The sequence below is a fragment of the Tupaia chinensis genome, unplaced genomic scaffold (genome assembly GCF_000334495.1).
Source record: "Tupaia chinensis unplaced genomic scaffold, TupChi_1.0 Scaffold000532_1, whole genome shotgun sequence".
Taxonomy (NCBI): Eukaryota; Metazoa; Chordata; class Mammalia; order Scandentia; family Tupaiidae; genus Tupaia; species Tupaia belangeri.
The window spans coordinates 6166933-6189519 of NW_006160045.1; the positions used below are offsets into that span (position 1 = coordinate 6166933).

Here is a 22587-nt window from a genome sequence, read left to right on the forward strand (position 1 = left end):
TTCCCTATTGGAATGCCTTTTATTTCATTCTTTAGTCAAATTGGCTAGGAGTTCCAGTACTAAATTGAATAGGAGTGGAGAGAGTGGGCAGCCTTGTCTTGTATCAGCTAAAAGCTTTTCCACATTCAGTCTAATGTTAGCTATAGGTTTTTTATAGATGGCTTTTATTATGCTGAGAAACAATCCTTCTATGCTGATTTTACTGAGAGCCTTAATCATGAAGGAATGTTATATTTTGTCGAATGTTTTTTCTGCATCAATTGAAATGATCATATGGTTTTTATCTTTCTTTCTGCTAATACATTGTATTACATTTATGATTTTGCATATGTTGAACCACCCTTGCATCCCTGGAATAAAGCCTACCCAGTTGTGACGAATAATCTTTTTTATATGCTATAGAATATGGTTAGCAAGTATCTTGTTGAGAATTTTTGCATCTATATTAATCAGAGATATAGGTCTGTAGTTTTCCTTTTTTGTCATATCCTTATCCGTTTTGGTAATGAAGGTGATGGAGGCTTCATAGAAGAGTGAATTTGGAAGGGTTCTTCCTTCTAGATATCTAGAAACAGTTTGAGTAGAAAGGGGGTTACCTCTCCTTTAAAAGTTTTGTACAATTTAGCAGTGAAGCCATCAGGACCTGGGCTTTTCTTTGTTGGGAGGCTATTTATTACTGATTCACTCTCATTGCTTATTATAGGTCTCTTCAGGCTTTCTATGTCCTCCTGAGTCAATCTTGGTAGATCGTATGTGACCAGGAATTTGTCCATCTCATCCAAGTTTTCTCCTTTGTTGGCGTATAGTCACTCCCAGAATCCTCTAATGATGTTTTATATTTCTATTATGTCCATTGTAATGTTGCCTGATTCATTGTGAATTTGATTTATCTGGTTCCTCTCTCTCTTCTTATTAGTCTAGCTAATGGTGTCAATCTTGTTTATTTTTTCAAAGAATCAGCTTTTGCTTCCATTTATTTTCTGTATAGTTTATTTTATATTTCATTTATTTTTGCTTGAATCTTTATTATTTCTTTTCTCCTGGAATTTTTTAGATATTTTTGTTGTTTTTCCAATTCCTAAGGCATGATGTTAGGTTGTCCTTTTGCCACCTTTCCTTCTTTTTCTTATGCACACTAATTGCTATGAACTTCCCTCTTATGATTTTTTTGCAGTGCCCCATAGATTATGGAAGCACATGCACTCATTGTCATTGGTTTCCATAAATCTTTTGATTTCAGTCTTAATCTCTTCGGTAGTTATGAAGCCATTCAGAAGTAGGTTTATTTAGTTTCCATGTATTTTTGAGGTTTTCTTCCTGAGATTAATATCAAGTTTAATTTTACTATGGTTGGAGAAGATACTATACACAGTTTCCATGCCTCTGAATCTGTAAAGGCTGGTTTTATGCCCTATCATGTGGTCAATCTTTAAGAAGGTACCATGTGGGGCTGAGAAAAATGTGTATTTTGTGTTTTTTGGGTGGAAAGTTCTACAGATGTCTGTCAAGCCCATCTGATTTATGGTATCATTTAGGTCCTGAATCTCTTTGCTTATTTTTTGTCTCATTGATCTGTCAAAAGGAGATAATAGGGTGTGGAGATCTCCAACAATTAGTGTGTTACAGTCTATCTCTCCTTTTAGATCTAGCAGTCTTTCCTTTACATATTTGGGTGCTCCTGAGTTGGGTGCATACATTTTTTATTGCATTTTATTATTTTTATATTACATTTATCACATATGTCTTTACGGTATATAACATTTCTTTTTTCAACATGATTTCCATGCATACCAGTCATGACAAAGACATTACTATCTACATCATCAAAATCAAATAGCTTTTCTTTTTTTCCAGATTATTATTTTTTTATTGTCATTTTTTTAAAAGCATTCAATCGCTATACATCATTTGGCTTGTAAAGAGAATTTACCTACCATGAAATACTTCTCAGACCAGTCCATAGAGAATACTGTCCATGTTATCATCAACAGGTAAGAAACCACTTCTGTGCCCCACAAATGTCATGCCTCTCTATTTCTTCTCAGGCTATCCTTCTCTATACTCTTCTCTTACATCTCATAGAGTTTTGTTACCCTAAATATTCTAAATTCTTTTTCTGACCTTTCAGTAATATCCTCTAGTTTTTCCCTACTTGGAGACAAATTACAGTGTCCCCTTGCTGGAGATGTATTACTTCATTCTCTCATCCTTGAGGCTCTTCCCCAACTTTTAGCCATTCGGTAATGTATTCACTTTTGGCTAATTTGTTGGAGAAGGATTCTGTAACTGTGAGCTCATATGTTTTCCTTTGCTGTGAAATAATTCAGTGCTATTTTCTCCCTTCTACTGTGTCCTCCAGTGTAGTAATCATAGGAGGAGTTTTGAAATCGGATTTATGAAGGAGGGGGTTTTACTCTTTTTTACAACCAGTATAGTGAGGGGAGAGAATTCTCATAATATTGAAAACTCACACTATTCAGATGATTAGCTACTATGCACCTAAACTTCTTTAGGCAGTGGGTAAGGGCTGAGTAGTAAAATAAGAGAGTAAGGTAAAAGAAAAATAAAGTAGGAAACAAAAACAGGAAGAAAAAGCAAAGAGAAAAGACAGCAAGTACTAGAACAAAAAGAGAATAAAAAAGCAAAAAACACATCACAAAAAAATAAAATTGAGTTAAAAATAGAAAATTACGTGGTGCAGTTGTGCACCGCCCAAAAAGGGCAGCAGCGGCAGAGATGGAGATGCCTGCAAGGATTCTGTCCTAGGTGAGGGAAAAAGAGACAAACTACCAAGAGAAAGGCACAAGAGGGAAGAAAGCTGTTTTTTAAAAGAGAAAAAAAAGTTAAAAGAGACAGAAAAGAACAAGAGGGAGAGAGACTTTGCCTACCTGACTAGCACTGGAGTCTGCAAGGGTGGGCTCTGACTGGGGAGTTTGACAGCTGTGAAGTTGAACCCCAAAAGGGCAGCAGAAGCAGAGGTGGAGATATCTGCAAGGATTCTGTTCTGCATAGCACTGGGGTCTAGAAGGGGCACCCTGGCTGGGGGGGCTTCAAAGCTGTGAAACTGAACCCAGAAAGGGCAACAGAGGCAGAGACAGGGAAAAAGTATTTCTAAGTAGCACATAGAACCAAGGCTCATAAAGAAACACACACACACACACACACACATATATATATATATATATATATATATATATATATATATATATATATATATATATATATATATATATATATATATATATATATATATATATATATATATATATATATATATATGTGTGTGTGTGTGTGTATATATATATACACACACACACACACACATACACATCATTATAAAAAATAAGTAATTTTTATACATTGGGGGAAAAATATCCACAACCAAGGTTTAAAGGTAAAAGACCAGAAACATAAAATCAAGAACAGCAATATATTTGGCACAGTGTTAAATGTCTACAACTTACAAAGAAATATGACAAATAACTAAGAATGAACATTTCAAAATAAAAAGAATATAAATAAGAAATTCATTTCTAAAAAGAAAAACCAGTAAACAAACAACACAAACCACACCAGTGCTCAAAGAAATACTAGTAGAAACAAGAAAATATAGGTACCTCATTAGTTCAGCAAAGAGAAATGAAACTAGTAGTATTTAGAAGCATTTAGGGTATAGGGAAATGGGCTCTCTGCAGCCTTTTCGGTAGGACAGTAAGTCGTCCCCATTTTTCTAATGATCATTTGGGAATGAACATTAAATTTTTTAATTTACCTTTTTATTTCATTTTCTTTTATGACATTCAATCACATTATTTAGCTTACAAAGTGAATATTTCAACATGTAAACATTTCTCCCTAGTCCAGTTGATAAAACTATAAAATATCTTCAACAGATAATACCACATTTCTTTGTCCCGTTAATACTTTGCCTCCCTAATTGTCTTCTAAATGTTCTTCCTCAGCCCCTAGTCTTTCACACATACTATATCTGGTATTATATCCACTTATTGTGTTTCTATATCCATTAGTCAATCAGTTTCAAATTTTAATGTGCATATTGCTAGAGAAATAATATTTATAAAGTAATTATCTTTTAAAAATTTAAGTGGTACAAAGAAGTAAGTTTTAAGAATAAGAAAGTCTAATGGTTAAGGGAGCTGGATTCTACATGGTTAAGTGTGGCTCAAATCCCATTCCAATGCCTTGAAAAACAAGCTGAATATATCAAAATCCTAATGGGATAGAGAAATGGGACGGTACTGCAGCATGACCATGCATTAATGACAGGTGTTTTCTCTCTCTCTGTGTCTCTCTTCCTGTGAGCACACACGCCCTATGGCAAGCAAATAAAAAATAAGTTGGGCTGGCCCCATTGCACCAGCACAGTTACTACACGACTGTCAGCAGTCTGAATCCCTGTACCTGAGACTAAAGAAAACCCACTAGGAACATGTACATCCATGCCCCAAATACTGACATGTTGAAGAAATGGAGGAAGAAGAAGTGTAGCATGGCCATGCCCCACTGGAGGAGTTCTCTCTCTCTCTCTCGCTCTCTCTCAGGGGCACACACGCCCTCTGGAAGTGAAAAAAAAAAAAGAAAACAAACAAATAAATAAAATAAAAAGTAAAAAAAAAAATTAAAAAGCACAAGCTCACAGTAGAAAAGTATGAAATACTGAAAAATTGGAAATAATTTTTCCAATTTTTCCTAAAAGAAAATGCTATTTTTTGTCTTTCTCTTTATAACTCTCCATTATTGTTTGAAAAAGAGCATGTATTTTATTTATAAATAAAAACAAGCAATTATCTTTCTTGTCTCTAATAGCTGATATTCAAGGAGAAGCAATATAAATAAAAAAGCAAAATTACTGTTGTATGCTTCTTAACTTTATAATGTTTATTGTGAAAATCTGGTTGTAACTCAAAGCATGGTTTAAATACATTCATTTTTAAATGTTAAAAAAATGCTTCAATGAATTGCTTGTAATGATGAGATCTTTTTATTCAAGGACTCCTTAGTAAATTGTTTTATCAGTTTAGTTTTATTTATGTCTGACTTTCTGAAGTGACTATAGTACCAATTAGGTGTACCTTACATATAACAGGTATTCAACAAATATCTCATAATTTATTCTAAAACTAGCACCATTTAAAAGAAAAAATTTACCATGTATTATTCATGATTTTTTCTAATTAAAGTAATCCAAAAACAAGAAATAACAGAAAAATATCTAACAATTCTTTCTTCGATCAATCCAAGATGGTACTGATTGTTTATGAACAAAGAAAACTGATAAGATATTACAATAATAAAAGAAAAGAAATTTATCTTCTTCCTTAAACAAAATAACATTTACACTGTCATAACATTTCCCACTCGCCCTTAGACACAAAGTCACTAAAATTCACTCAATAATCATTTAAATGCTGTAAAAATATTGAATTTTGGCTCAAGTCTATACTCATTTTATCACTGAATGGGACAGAGCATAAGAACAGTTATTGTATGTTGGGCCTGGTTTGGGTAAAACGTGTCTAATTCATGACCTAAGCTCATCAGGTATTTATTCTATAAGAGGATCAGATTTAAAAATTGCTAAGGCAGCTTTACAATGACAAAATTCTGTGAAATCCATTCTTAACAAATGCCTGAATTATGTCAAAATCAGCCTGAAACCTTCCCAGGTTAGGCTTACTTGGCATTAAAATTTTGGAAGAGGATTTTATCCTTGAGTCTTTAAGGATAAAAAAAGAAAATTAATCATAATAAGACAGATTATTCAACAATTTTATGTAACTACCACCAATTGAACATCTTCTACATTAAACATTGCCATCATAATTTTTTCCTATATATTCAGGACTCATTTCACTGAAAATCTTCTTTGGAGGTTTTCTATGGGCAAAATTTAGGATAGTTGAGTTGCCATGCAACTTGCAGGAAAGAAAAGAGCCCTGACAGTCTTTCATTCACTTCCAGAATTCTTGATAGCAAATAAATAATACATCCTCCTATATTCCTCATATGTAGTCCAATATTCAATTACAGGTTGTCAGATGCATGTAGATCTGAAAAGCTGGAATCTGGAAAAAGAAAACTGGAAAGTTAAGCAGGTTGTCTAACAGCTACAGTTGACTGACAGGTATTGATTAATATCTTGCATAAAATCTTCTTAGAGTATGCTAGAGATTCAGTGATAGACATTAGGTTCATCATTGTAAACACTTTTGGAATGTCATATCAAATATAGAGCAAGAGCCCCTTTTTACTAGCCTTCATCAAATAAGATACATAGGACCAAATATAAAGGAGTAAGGCAGGAGGACGGTCACAGGGCATGAAGTTGACAGCAGAGAAAGAAAAAATAATAATAAATTATTACCACCAGTAAAATGAGGATTACAGTCTCCAGATTAACTGAGGGACCATAGGATATAAGATAGTAATATAATAACATTAGTGCCCCATAGTAAGTAAATCATTAACTAGTACAGGTTTCAATATAGTTTTAAGAGTATAGTTTACAGAGTTTTGACAGACATACAAAAATGCAATCTACGTAACCAACACTAAGATTAAGATATCGGTTATGTTTTTACTATCCAAAAGTTCTTATAAACTCCTTTATATCCATGCCCTCCATCCCAGAAAAACCAGTGATCTGATCTCTGTCATTACAGTTTAGTTTGTTTAGTCTAACGCAGTACTTCTTTATGCTTGGCCTCAGTGCCTCGGTATAATGTTTCTGAGAGTCACTCATGTTGCTGCATGCATCAATAGTTGTTCCTATTTTTTATGGCGAAGTAATAGTACAGTGCGTGTGCTTGTTTATTCATTTACCTGTGGGTACTTCAGTCGTTTCCAGGTTTGGAACATTGAATATTCATATACAAGTCTTGTGTGTGTGTGTGTGTGTGTGTATGTGTGTATGTATGTTTTCATGTTTCTCAAGGTAAGTAACTAGGAGCAGAATTACCAGGTCACAAATTGGTATCTCACTGTGTTTTGTTTTGTTTTGTTTTCATTTCTCTGATACTTAATGATGTTAAGCATCTTTTAATATATATCTTTTGAAGTGGCTATAGATCTTCTTGAAGTATATATTGTGTGAAGAAATGTTGATTAGTTGAGAGTCTTAATCATGAAGGGAAGTTTCACTTTATAGATGATATTTCTGTATCACTTGATAGATGATTCTTATTTTTCCTCCTATAGATGTGATGTATCATATTTATATATTGTGAATATTGAACCATCCTTGCATCCTAGGATGAATTCTTTTTGTGATCCTCTTAATATATTGTTGTTTTTTGTTTCCTAGTACTCCATAGAAGATGTCTGCGTCTATGTTCATCAAGGAAACTAGCCTGCAGTTTTCCTTTTTCCATATGTCCTATGGACACAATAAACTTTGACTTTTTTTAACAGATTTTAGTTTGATGTCTATTTTGTCAGATATTAAGATAATCACTTCTGGGACAGCAAATGACATGGTGGTTAAGGTGGCTAGATTTCACATGGATGACTGTGTGGTTCAAGTCCCAGACATAGAAGCCTGAAAAACAAACCAGGCACATGTGTGCTGTGCCCAAAGTCCTGAGAGACCAGAATGAAGAAGAAGGGATTGTAGCATGGTCATCCCTCCTAGGAGATGCCTTCTCACTTACCTTCTCTCTGCTCTCTCTCTCTCTCTCCAGCAAGTCATGAACCATACAGCAAATTACAAAAAGAAAAAGAAAAAAATCACTCCTGCCTGTTTTTGATTTCCATTTGCATGGAGTAACTTTTCCCAAACTTTTGCTCTCTATTTGTGTATGTCTTTATAAATGAGGCAGTATATAGACTGTTGCTGTGTTTTTATTCATTGAACTAGTCTCTATCTTTTGATTAAGGAATTTAATTTATATACAGTCAACCTTATTATTGAAAGATACAGACTTAATTTATATACAGTCAATCTTATTATTGAAAGATACAGGTACTTTGTTGCTTGCATTTAGATTGTTTTGTATTTCCTAATTTCCTTGTTTTCTTCTGTTCTTATTTATCTTTATTGTCTGGAAGTTTTTAGTGGTAAGGATTGAATCATTTCTATTCTTTTAAACTGCTAGAGGGTGTGTACACTCACTGGAAAAAGAAGGAAAGAAAGAGAAAGAAAGAAGGAGAGAGAGAGAGAAATTAAGACAGCACCCCTAATGGGAGAGTTTAGCTGAAATTCCTTCTCCATTCTGCTTCCAAGATTTTTGGGGATGTGCACACACGTGTCTGGTGTGTTTCTCAAGTTGCTGGGTCCAGGACTCAAACCATGTAGTCAGCCATGTGGGGTCTAGTTAGCCACACCATTGAATGGACCCATTTTTCTTTTTTCTTCTCTATGTAATCATTCTAGTGGTGAGTTTTATACTTTCATGTATTTTCAAGAGAATAATAATCTTCCTTTTCTTTTCTAGATATAGGATTCGGTTAAGTATTTGTTGAAGAGTTAGTCTAATATTGGTAAATTACTTTCATTTTTCTAGAAATGCTATTTGAGGATAGTTTTGCCAGATATAGTATTCTTGGTTGAAAGTGCAGTTCTTTCAGTATTTTGAATATGCCATTCTATTCCCTCCTGGCCAGTAAGGTTTGTGCTGAGAAGTCTGATGGGTTAATCGTTATAAACTGGCACTTATCTCTAGATATTTTTGGTATTTTATCTTTGTCTTCTGACAATTTTACTAAAATGTTCATTAGAGAGGATCTTTTTATCTATTAAATCTATTTGGATTTCCTGGATCTGGATGTTTGTATCTCTCCCAAGAGTTGGGAAGCTTTCAGTTCATAATGCATGAAATAGATTTGCTATGCTTACCTCAATCATATAATCAAGGGTATTTGTCACTGTGTTTCTGCATTCCATAACAAAGCCTTTATGAAAGCCAGGCTTGTATTTGTTGATTGCTAACTACTCACCAAACCAACTTCCAGAACTTAGAGTATTATATTACTCTAACTTTTGTGTAGAAAATAGGTTAGAAGGAGGAAAGATAGATAGCCAAGAATGTAGCTAATCTGGGAGAGAGATCATGGCAGCATGAGAAGGAGTAGTGATAGAGAAGTTAAAAGAAGTAAACAATTCTAATCTTTAGATAGTAAAATTAGCACAACATAATAATTAGTTGGATGTGGGGCCAAGAAAGGATGAGAGATGATATGCTGGTAATTAACTGCTGGGTAATTGGTGATATCATTCACCTAGGTTGAAAAATGCAAAGGAAAACAGGCTTAGTGGAAGGTAACATCCTCAGATTTAGATATTGTACTAGAGCCAAGTGGAAATCTGGTACTGAGGAGAAAGGAGGTTGGAGACAGAGAGTCTCAAGAATGATTAATATACATATAGATCTCAATGGAAATCATAAGAATAAATGAGGTCACTCAGCAGGCAAATGTTAAATGAGAAAAGAAAAGCATCTGACCCCCAGACCTTTGTAGAGGTCAAAAGCTTAAAAATGATCAAATAAGTAAACTGATATGATTCACGTTTTTTTTGGGTTTATTTATTTATTTATTTACTTACTTACTTACTTATTTATTGGAGAGATTTTTGCTATAGGGCACATGCACTTGCCAGAGAGACAGTGTAAGAGAGAAAGCAAGAAATCACTCCTGGGGGGAATAGCTATGCCACATTCCCTTCTCCTTCACTCTCCTCTCAGGATTTTGGGCATGCACACATGTGCCCAGTGTGTTTGAATCTATCAGGTTTGGGACTCAAACCACAGACCGCCATGTAGGAGTCCAGTGACATAACCACTACACCATCTTCTGATCCCATAATTCACATTTTTAAAGCGATCTATAATTAACCACATAAAATAGAGGCTTTCTCTATTGATATAGTACTTTTTAAAAGTATATAAGCTACAATTTAATGCAGCACCTCACTGCTTATTTTGCTAAGCAATTAATTCAGTTGAAATGTATATACTGTAAGTCAATTAAATACAAAAAAGGTGAAATAATACTTGGTGAATTTGTTTGAGACTGCTTATACTTTCTCAATATTGCTGCCATTCATTTATTTATTTTTGATTTTCCAGAGAGTACATGTGCTCACCAGGGAAAGACAGAAAAAGAAAAGAGGGAAAGTGAGAAAGCATTGCCCATGGGGCATGGTTATGCTGCAATCCCTTCTCCTCTATTTTTCCTTCCTTTTGGGGATTTTGGGCAAGCAAGCACAGACACACACATGGTGTTTTTTTGTTTTTGTTTTTCTTTTTTTTTTTGGAGAGGTTTTCACTGTAGGGCACGTGCGCTCGTCAGACAGACAGAGAGAGACATAGAGACAGAAAGCGAGAAATCATCCCCCAGGGGGGATGGTCATGCCGCAATTCCTTCTCCTCCATTCTCCTCTCGGGATCTTGGGCACGCACGCACACGCACCCGGCGTGAGTTCTAAGTCACCGGGTCCGGGACGCGAACCGCGGTCGACTATGTGGGAGTCCAGCGACATAGCCATTATGCTAACTACTGGTTCCCACATATGGTGTTCTTCAAACCATAACACAGTTGGCCATGTTAGATCCAGCTCCCTTAACCACCAACCCATTGGCTGGCCCATTGCCATCTTTTTTTATTTTTTTTAAGTTTATCTCTTCTATAAGTGAGAATGACAGAGAGATAGCATCCCCAACAGGGTCTTGCTCCCACAATCCACCCCCAGCTTTAGCCATCCCTACCATCAAGCAACTTCATCTATTTCGAGAAAGTTTTATTTATAAAAAACTTAGCCTGTTCCTCTTCAATTTCATAATCATCTGTGATGTTCTGATTATGACAATATAGAAATAAGACTGCTTCTTATACATCCCTCTCTCAAATTATATGTCAGATACCTCATAATGAGGTAAAGACAGGAATGTAAAGCTACTGATAAGAAAATACTTTGGTTAGTATCAGAAACAGCACTGCATATAAAAGTAAATAAAATGTAGATGTGCAAACTATACAATATTATTTCTATGCCAACAATGTACAATTAAAATTTTGATGTTCATTACCAAATACCCATCAAACAGATTGAAACAACCTACAATTTTGCTGACAAGGCTAGAGAGTGCCCATTACCCATACCACAAATACTTCTAAATAGGGCTAGTTTCATTCATCTTTGCTAAACTAATGGGATCGACAGAAGAGGTTAGAAAAACAGCACTGGGACCAGCAGTTAGTGTAATGGCTATGTCGCTGAACTCCCATGTAGTCAACTGCAATTCGAGTCCCGGACCCGGTGGCTTAAACTCATGCCGGGCGTGTGTGCATGTGCGCCCAAGATCCCGAGAGGAGAATGGAGGAGAAGGGATTGCGGCGTGACCATCCCCCCTGAGGGGTGATTTCTTGCTTTCTGTCTCTCTGTCTCTCTCTGTCTGGCGAGCGCACACGCCCTTTAGCGAAAACCTCTCCAAAAAAAAGGGAAAATAATCTGATCAATTTCAACATGTTCTATCTTATTTTTTTCTTTTTGGTTTTCATGGTGATTGTTGAGTGTTGATTTCTTTTAATTTCTTAAATTTACATTTAATCACTGTATTATCTTTACAGTGTACAACAGATTTTTCCCAGCATGAAAACAATGCATATTAGTCTAGTCGAAGATATTACCATATACATTATCATCAGCAGATAACTGTTAATTTTTGTGGCTATTAAATGTGTTGTTTGTTTTTTTTCCCTGATCCTCTCCCTCCCACCCCCTGTTACTCAACCCCTACTACCCTCCCCATACTAGTAACTTTCTACTTTGAATTTTTCTTTTTAATTTTCTGTTCCTTGAGAATAGAATGCATTCTTATCAAAAAATAAAATAAAATCCAGGGGAAAAAAAGAAGAATATAATAGATATTAGAAAGTTAGACCTAGCCTGAATGTTAGAATAAGAAAAAAATTTAGTTTTAGGAGAGAAATTAAAAATCTGGAATTGGGACCAGAAGTCAGTGTAATGGCTATGTTGCTGGACTCCCATGTAGTCGACTGCGGTTCGAGTCCTGGACCCAGTGGCTTAAACTCACGCCGGGGGTGTGGGCGTGCGGGCTCAAGATCCCAAGAGGAGGATGGAGGAGAAGGGATTGCAGCGTGGTCATCCCCCCGGGGGGTGATTTCTCGCTTTCTGTCTCTATGTCTCTCTCTCTCTGTCTGGCGAGTGCACGCACCCTATAGCAAAAACCTCTCCAAAAAATCTGGAATCTAACCTACCTGAGTTCATTTCCCAAATTCTAGAGTCTACCAGTTATATTTGACAAGTTGCTTTCCACCTTGTTTCCTTATTAGTAAGATGAGAACACTAGTAGTACTTAATTCTAAAGACTCTAATAAAATTGAATAAAATAAACTAGTGTCTGGCACATAGTAGATGTCTAATAAACATTAGCGCTAATTAGTGCAGATTCAAAAACTAAGGCTCAGAGTTTGTGTTTTGCTTGACATACATAAGCCAGAAAATGGTGTCTCTGATATTTTTGCAAATTTGTTTTTTTTCCATTAAAAATCGTTTTATTTGTAGTCTGAAGAAATTACTTTCAGAAGACAAACTGAAATATCAACAATTCCTCAGTAAGCATCGCCTGGATTTAAAGGAAGGAAAGAAGGAACTCTAGATTCACACACACGTGCACGCGCACGCACGCGCACACACACGCACGTGCACACACACACACAACAAAATAAGAAACAAAAAGGATTGGTGGAGGGTGGAAGGCAAGTGACACAGACAGATAAGCTACAATTAGACTTTTTAGAATGATGTAATTCATTAAAGTATAATTAAATTTCTATGTAATGATTAATTATAAGGTTAGAAGAAAAGATTGTTCTGAATATTAATCACATGCCCTGTAAAGAATGTGAAAGATGTTAACAATAGTACTCATAAATTAACCTGAATTCTTGGAAGGCAATCTAGCATTATCTACAAAAATTTAAGATGTACATCTCCTTTCACTAATCAATATAACTAGGAAGAATCCGTCCTAAAATTAATCTGTAGAACTGAGCAAAAATGTGCAAAAGGGATAATAAGCTCATTATTAGCATACCAAATATTAGGAGAAAATTAAGCATGTATTAAAGGGAAAACTATTATTATGGTAGTGTCATGTAGCAAAATATATGGGATGGTACAAAATGTTCCTCTAAATAGATCAACACAGTTTAAAAATTAATGTTTATAAGAATTGTACCAGAGTAAATTATACTATTAAATTTTTATTTATTTAATTTTATTTATTATTATTTTAATTTGCTGTAGGGCATGTGCGTTCATCAGAGAAAAACAGAGAGAGAGGGAAAACGAGAACCCACGCTGCCAAGTCCAGGACATGAACCACAGTCTGCCATGAGGGTGTCCAGTGCTTTAACCACTGTATCACCTATTGGCCCCTAAACTCACTGTATTTTTTTTTAAATGCCAGAGAGCACATGAACCCATACCCATGAGAGAGAGAAAGCACTCCCCCTCATGGGACCTGGTTGTGCTGCAATCCCTTTTCCTCAATTTCTCCATCCTGTTTAAAATCCTGGGCACATGTACACATGCCCCAGGTGGTTTTTAAGCCTCTTAGGCTGGCATTCAAACCACAGTAGAATCAGTCATAACACAGTTCCTTCTGCACAGGGTTTAACCTATGTGCTATGGGGCCTGAACCTGTTTATTTAAATATAGGCTATAGATACACTAAGATGTTAGGAAACAGAAATACTATCAATACAAAAGCAACCAACACACTTAACCGTAATTCTCTCTGGAACGGGATTGAGGTCAGAGGGCAAAACGAATAAGGGAATTAGACATTCATGTTCACGTAGTAGACATACACACACACACACACATTCAAAATCTTTTAACATGTGCATATACCAATTTTAAAGTCACAGGAAAAACAATAGGTAAAAATAAGACAAAGATTGTAAAGAAATAGAAATAAGCCAGTGGGTATAATACAGGACAAATGTAAGAGTAAAGAATTTAGTTTCACTTATACTTAGCTGAACAGCCTTACCTGACACTTGGCACTACAGTACTTGGCAACTCGGCACTGAGAACATCGCATCAGCTTTTCCTTCCTGTTAAAAAAGTAATTCCACATTAGGGGATGAACGAGAAGTTTAATATATATGACTGAAGAAAGAAAACACAGATCAAAATGACGCCAATATGTTCTGCTCACTCCACATGTATAGTTCCTTAAGATTTAGATTTTCACACTAACAAATATCCTCCTTCACTTTCAATGTGAGACATTTCCATAGTAACACTTTTATTTTAATTATGGTAAAATACATTCTTACTATTTTAATTGTCATGAAATACACATTTACTATTTTAAACATTTTAAAATACATTTTAATGGCATTATGTTTATTCACGTTGTTGTTCAACCATTACCACCACTAATATTCTTTTTAACATAAATTTGATAAATCTGCAAGCATCCCATCTAGACAAAAAATTTCACTTCATAAACATTGATCTCCCCATCTACTTTCAAAACCTAGTCCATCAAATGACTAAAAGTACTCCAAATCTCTTAAATATAAAAATTTAATGTTTCAGGTCAGCCCTGTAGCCTTGTGGGAAATAGATCTCAATGGTCAACCACAGTTCAAATCTCAGCCCTGGTGGCTTAAAAAACATGTCAGAAACATGCTCAGAATCCCAATGGGATGGATAAATAGAGAAGGGATCGAAGCATAACCAGGGCCCATTTAGAGGTGTTTTTCTCCCACCTCAGTTTCCTTCTCTCCAGCAAGTACACAAATCCTTTGGTAATGGGACCAGCAGTTAGTGTAACGGCTATGTCGCTGGACTCCCACATAGTCGACCACAGTTCGCGTCCTGGACCCAGTGGCTTAAAAACTCATGCCGGGCACGTGTGTGCGCGTGCCCAAAATACCGACAGGAGAAAGGAGGAGAAGGGATTGCAGCGTGGCCATGCCCCCTGGGGGGTGATTTCTCGCTTTCTGTCTCTCTGTCTCTCTCTGTCTGTCTGGTGAGCGCACGCATCCTATAGCAAAAACCTCTCAAAAAAAAAAAAAAGAATTGTCTGGTAATTCATTTTTCTTTAATTTTATGTCTTCAATTATCATATACTTTAGTTATGAATATATTCCTCCTGGGAAATTATTTTAAAATTCTTTAAATTCAATGAAATTATACATGCTGAATTAGGATGCTTCAAAGTTAAGGCTCTCAAATCACCTAAGTAACAAAAAAAAGAATTTTTTTAAAAGCTAGAATAATAAAGATAAAGAAATAATAAATCTGATAATATTAACAGTGATGAATACAAAGAGGACTATTGATAGGTTCAAGGTGGTCAAGAACCTAAAAATCACACTGTAATACTAATGTCAATGACAAAGCAGAACGACTCTTTCTAAGTACTTGTGATGTGTCAGGCACTATTAACTCACATCTATTTCTCCCCATATCTATTTAGAGCATCTACAATTAGTCCAAAATATAAGTGAGCAAAACAAATAAACAGAGCCCTAAATGGTTCTGAGACCTGAACTAAATCAGCATCTTTATGGGAGGAACAAAGAAGGCAACTGGGCTTCTAATACTGAAAAGGACTTTCAGAAAGTTCATGGAAAATGCATATTATGAAATAAACTATGCATGGATTTTTTTTTTCTTTAAAAAATTGCACCAAGAGGGACCAGCAGTTAGCATAATGGCTATGTCGCTGGACTCCAATGTAGTCAACCACGGTTCGCGTCCCGGACCCAGTGGCTTAAAACTCACACCGGGCGCATGTGCGTGAATGCCCACAATCCCAAGAGGAGAATGGAGGAGAAGGGACTGTGGCATGGCCATGCCCCCTGGGGGGTGATTTCTCGCTTTCTGTCTCTCTGTCTCTCTCTGTCTGTCTGGCGAGCGCATGCACCCTATAGCAAAAACCTCTCCAAAAAAAAGAAAAATAAAATTGCACCAAGAAAGCTCATACCTTAATTCTATTTTCCATGAACTTTTTAAAAGATATATTTAATGTTATTATTTATTATTACTTTTTAATTCGACCAGTGAGAATGCAAGCCACCAGGTCCAAGACTTGAACCATTGGTTGTGGGTGTTCAGTGCCTTAACCACCACACCACCTGTAGGCTCCTCCATGAACTTTTTAAAAAACCGCTATAGACCTATAAGTAAAAGAAGCCCCAAAATGCCAACAGATAGCAAGTGTAGTGTGTGAAGCCAATTTGAGACCCGCAGCCAAAACTGGGGGAGGGTTCTTAATGTAGGAATCCTCCTAAGGATGAGAGCTCTTGGTTCCCTCGGATCCTACCTCCCCTTAGTCCTGGCTCCCCAGATTTCCTCTCATTTTTCTTCTTCTTGCTCAAGTTATTCTGACGCTGTTTCTGTTGTGTGAAAATACAGATCGCCAACTATAAAGTGTTCTTGGTTTTGAAAAATAATGAGCAGAATAGAGATACCTAAAAAGATCAGTGATGAACAGTGAGCAAATATCAATGCTTTATATTGTCCTCTCCCTCAGTTGCCAATCAGTTTTCCATAAATTATAACACAAAATGTTGGCAAACTAAACAATAAGATAATTCAGAGTATGTGAATAATGTACTTGCCTTCTGATGTATAATAGGAATTTCTATGAGTTACTTATATCATAAGAAGTTGATTTTACGTATTAAATGACTAAAAAATAACTTTTAATTCTCAATTTTCAAGAAAGGGTAAACTGAATTAAAAAAAAAAAGTTGTGTGCTTGATTAAACCAACCAGTGCGCTTTTGAAGAATTACTGCTATTCTCTTTGGAGTAAGGTTCAGAGCAATAGCACCCTGCCAAAGCTCCCCTGCAGAGCAAAAACTTGGGCATCAGTAAGAAAAGAAAGCAACTAGCAGAAATATAGTCACCAGACAGTTCATGAAAACATTCCTTGTTTTCTTTTCTTGAAAAAAAAAAATCAGAACATAATTTCCAAATGAAAAACAAAACTTAATTTTTGTATTTTAAAAAAAACAATGAGAAATGTAGATGTTAAAATCAAAAACAGAATCAGTACTCTTTAAAAAAAAAAAAAAAAGGACTACTTATTTTACATAGCTCCAGAAACTAAAAGAGAAATACTAAGTAAAGAAAAGGACAGATTTTATTTCACTGTTAAAATCAAATGAAATGCCTTGAGCAGCACAGAGTCCCCACCACCATGACACATTCAAGGAAATCTACTAGGTTCACTGGCTAGACACAGTGTGAAGACAACTGCAGCACTGCAAAGAATAAACTTACTTACAATTCCAAAATTACTTGGTTTTGTTTCTCTTGTGTAACTAATATATATATAAACTACATTTGAAAACAACACAAACTGTGCATATTAAAAGGCAAAGTGTGGTAGGCTCAGCGTGCAGCCGCACCCTGTTTGCAAAGAAGCTACCTAAAGAATCCACCCAAAACCAGAATTTCTGAATGAAAAGTAATCTTAAAAAAAAAAAAAATTAGATATGTATCAGTAAAAAATTAAAGTGATTTTTACCTCTTTTCCCTGTCCACTTAGGAGATGAATAGTACTATTTCTATAAGAAAAGACATTAAAATTATGTTTTGCTGCCCATGGCCTGGCAATGAAGGCAGCTGGGTCCTATATGGCCAGATACGTAAGTTGATCAGTCCTGACCTGATGGCCTGAAAAATATGCCAGGCCCATGTGTGTGCGTGCCTAAAATCCCAAAAGGAGGGAGAAGTGGAGAAGGGAATTGCAACAAGACCATGCCCCAGGGAAGAAGCCTTCTCACATTCCCTCTCCCTCTCTCTCTGACTCTCTGACTCTCTGACACTCTCCAGCAAGTTCATGTGCCCTCTTGTAAAAAAAAAAAAAAAAAAAAAATGTTTTTTAAGTTTTAAATTATTTTTTACCAAAATAAATGAAACCTTTAGTGACTCAGAATCAAAAAAAGAAAAAGCAAAAAGAAATCCTGTGTCATTTGTTCATACAACCTCTGATTTACAAAATGGAGCGTCAAATCAGAGAAAATTAAGTTACTCAGTGCCCTGAACATAGTGTTTCACAGGACATATTCATATTCCAAATGTAGGCTGTGCCATAGTTAAGTTTCTCCAACAGTTGAAGCTATTAGAATGTAGAAAGGATTAACAAACTGGGCAAAATTAATTTTTCTTCCAGTGTACAAATTAAAAAGTTAGAGATAGGTATAGAGCTAACCATTATCTCTAAGAAATCAAAGGAGGGGATTATTCGCTCCCTCACATCACAACTACGTGTGTACTATTCAAGGGACCATCTATCTGTCCTTCTTGCATGTCAGAGGAAATAATTTCCCATTATTAGAAACTCTGCTCTGAGACCAGCAGATGATGTAATGGTTTCATTGCTGGACACCCGTGTAGTCAACCGCAGTTCAAGTTCTAGACCCGGAGGCTTAAAACTCTCTCTGAGACCACGGGACCACGTGTGTGCATGCCCAAAATCATAACAGGAGATTGAAGGTGAAAGGATTGTGGCATGGCCATCTCCCCAGGGGGTTATTTCTCACTTTCTGTCTGTCTCTCCAGGGAGCACATGTACCCTATAGCAAAAAATCTCTCTAAAAAAGAAAAGAAAGAAAGAAAGAAAGAAAGAAAGAAAGAAAGAAAGAAAGAAAGAAAGAAAGAAAGAAAGAAACTCTACCCTAAGACAATATATCAGTTACTAGACAAAGGAAGAAAAGTTTCTGCGAAAGGATCTAGAATACAAAGAAATCCTACTGACTACCAAATTTTTCCCAACCCTTACACCTGCAGAATCTAAGCTTTCCATAGAGGAAGAAAAAAAAAAAAAGTCCTCTATAATACATTCATACATAATTGTAGTATAGCTATTACAGAGGACTTGATTTCTAACAATACATCTGGAGCTCTGGGAAGTTTCCCAATATGCCTAGCACTTACATCTCTCCTTCAAGAGCCATCCTCATGGCTGGAAGGTAACTCATGGGAGACCCAAGCAAAGGTTCTGACACCAACAGGAAGACTTTCTCCCAGCTGACCCACAGCCAGGTGGAGCATGGCCCTATTCAACCACTGTTGACTACATGGGAGTCCAATGACATAACCATTACATCATCTGCTGGTCCCCTATGTTGGTTTAAAAGGCCCAAAGACCTTTCTAAAGTGAAAGAGATTCACATTTACCACCTACTTAACCATCAAATTGTTTTTAATAAAAAAACAACAGATGAGGTCAAAATAATTAACATACATTCTTAACAAAACTGAATTGATTTGGATTCTTTTTTTCTACGTTCCCGAACACTTTTCTTCACATTTCTAACTCTTAGAAGTACATAACAAGAAAATGTAATGGTTAATATTTCACAGAAAATAAATCTTTCATTCACTAGCACCATATCTTCCTGGGGAAAAAAAAATATATATGCACTTTAAATCCTTATTAGTGCTTAAGAAAAAGCACAGTAAAATATTTGAGCCAAGTTAGAGTCAGGAGAGCCAGACTATACTTTGGTACTTCCCCCTCCAGTATCCTTTGTCTCCTACATTAAGACTATTTGCTCTGAAGACGATGTGGCAGATGAAAACCAACCTCAGTTAATTAGGCAAGAGTTCAGTGATTGGTCACCATGGCCAGCACTGTGTCAGGTGCTGGGTGGGTGACTGCGGAGACAGCAATATAGTCACTGCTTCTAGGAGATCACAGTCCAGCAGGACAGCTCAACAGAACGAGCTGCAATACAAAACCATACTCTAGGAAAGGAGGAGGAGACTACACAGAAGCTGAGTCAATGAAGAAAAAGTCACTTTCTGGTGGATAGAGAGTAAACAGGAGGGATGGTAAGGCTGTTCTACAGGGAAAGTTAAGTCAGGAGTTCAGCATTTAGAGTTCCAAGCTCACTTAGTACTAGCAGTAACCTTGCAATCTTTCTAAACCTCAATTTCTTCCTCTGGAAAGTGGGAATAAGTGACTACTTATAATCCCACTGTGTGCTATATGAGGTCATCTATATAAAATGCCGGCTAACACAATGTTTAGCAAAGCATCTAGCACAGAGTTAAAACTGGAGCTGCTTTGTGTTAAGTACCGTGAAAGACAGTACTTGAGATCATTTTGTATCTTTAATGTCTGTCTTAATAGTAGGCAACTGTATTCTCATTTATGTTTCTGCATTCAATCTATTACAATGTAGTTTCTAGAAAACTCCTCTGTATACTCATGAGAGAATGAGAGGGAAAAATAGCAAATAATATTGAACTATTAATATATATATATATTTTTTTTTGGTTTGCTACAGGGCGTATGTGCTCATTGAAGAAAGAGAAAGTGAGAAAGCACCTCCCAGGAGCAATGGCCATGCTGCAATCTCTTCTCTTCCATTTTCCTTTCAGGATTTTTGGGCGCACACACACACACACATCCAGCTTATTTTTCAAGCCACTGGGTCCAAGACTCAAACCACACAGGAACCATGTGGGATCCAGTCACCTTCACCAGACTGGCCCTGAACTATTATTTTTAAAAAGAGCTTAACACAGATCCCTTAAAGGACCCCAGGAGCTCCCAGAGGCACACACCAGACTTCACTTTTGATTCTGCTGCTTTAGAGTACATTATTTCAAGAAGCAAAACTACCAAAGTGTAGAAATATATAACTTGAACAATCTTACATGTTAACAAGTGCTTCTCCAAGTACTTACAGAACTTACAGTCCCACAAATATGAGAGGTCACTTAATATTTTATTAGGTCTTGCTATTATTGGTCCTGCTACTTTCTGCTAGACTAAAGGCAGTGAAATCATTGTGCTTTTCTTGGGCATTTCCTGAGAAGTCATCAGAGTTTAGCATCTCTTCGTGGCCATACACCCTTCATGGTTTCTTTCATGTGGATGGCCAGTTCATATCATTTACCCATTTTTATTTCTCTTTACTGAGTTTTTCTATTGGGTTTAATCCCTTGTTGAGTGTGTGTTTTGCAAATTAATTTCTCTAGCCTGTATCTGTATTTATCCCTCAACAAGGTCCTGTAAGAGAATATAATACAGGAATTAAATCACTGACTCTGGAGCCATATGGTCTAGAATTGAATTTCAGTTTACAACTTAGTAGCTCTGTGGTACTAAGCAATTTAACCTCTTCGAACCACTAAAATAAAATAAAAATAAATAATAGTACGAACATTACAGGGCTATAAAGAGAATGTAAATAACATGTGTAAAACACTTAATCATGCTTGGTTCATAGAAAGTGCTCAGTAAATAATACTCTTACCACACTTCTATTATTATGTTACAATTTTTATGGCAAACTCTCAAAAAAAGTTTCTAGGTATCATTTGGAATATTTCAAAACTCGGTAGAAATGTATTAATATATAAAACAGTTAAGCCATTCTAGAAATTGGGAATTTTATATACCCTTGAATGTTATAACATTGGAAATATTTTTCCCAGTTACTTTCTTTTTTTATTTTTTGGAGAGATTTTTGCTATAGGGCATGTACACTCACCAGACAGAGAGACAGAGAGACAGAGAGAAATCACTCCCCAGGGGGAATGGCCACATCGCAATCCCTTCTCCATTTTCTTATTTTGATCCAGGCACTCACGCACACATGCCCAGCGAGAGTTACAATTTGCCAGGTCTGGGACTCAAACTGCAGACGACCACACGGGAGTCCAGCAACGTAACCATTACACCATCTGCTGGTCCTCCCAGTTACTTTCTATGAAGAAATATTGGATCAAAAATACAGTAATGAGGGATCAGCAGTTAGCGTAATGGCTATGTCGCTGAACTCCCATGTAGTTGACTGCAGTTCGAGTCCCAGACCGGCAGGTTAAACTCATGCTGGGCGCGTGTGCATGCGTGCCCAAGATCCCAAGAGGAGAATGGAGGAGAGGGGATTGTGGCGTGGTCATCCCCCCTGGGGGGTGATTTCTCACTTCCTGTCTCTCTCTCTGTCTTTCTGGCGAGTGCATGCACCAATACAGTAATGATACAATTATAAGTTATTTACCAAAATACTTATAAGGAAAATAAGTCATGAGTATTTATTTTGTTTAATGCAAAAATGTGTCATGATCTTTCTGACCACCCAATAAATAATTACTTCTTAGATGAAAGCAACAAATATTAATATAATAACAATGAACCTAATGTTTCTGGAAAAATTATTGATCAGTCTAAGGCTTTTTAAAGTGCATTTACTTATTTATGTGCGTGTGTGTATGAAACAGAAAAAGAGATCGATTGATTCATTGACTTTTTGGTCTTTTTTTTTGACAATTTTTTTTCTCTTCTTTTTAGGTTCTTGCCATAGTGTGCATGTGTTCTCTAGACAGAGAGAGACAGAGACAGAGAGAAAATAAAAAGAAAAATGGGAAATCACCCTCCGGGGGAATGGCCACAAGACAATTCCTTCCCTCCATTCTCCTCTCAGGATTTTGGGCACACACCCATGCCCAGTGTGATTTTCAAGCTGACAGGTCAGGACTCCAACCACATTCGACTATGTAGGAGTCCAGGACCTCAACCACCACGCCACCTGGGGGGCCCTCACAGGTCTTGATATG

At 36.3% G+C, this 22587-nt stretch overlaps 1 protein-coding gene across 1 annotated transcript in view; it reads right to left on the bottom strand.

Annotated features, from left to right (window-relative positions):
• The window catches only part of SMYD3 (SET and MYND domain containing 3), an 822936-nt gene that overhangs the window by 621806 nt on the left and 178543 nt on the right, over positions 1-22587 (bottom strand). Inside the window, exon 2 of the mRNA XM_006157236.2 lies at positions 14040-14103. Coding sequence (XP_006157298.1) covers positions 14040-14103 — 64 coding nt within the window. The remainder of the gene's footprint in view (positions 1-14039; positions 14104-22587) is intronic.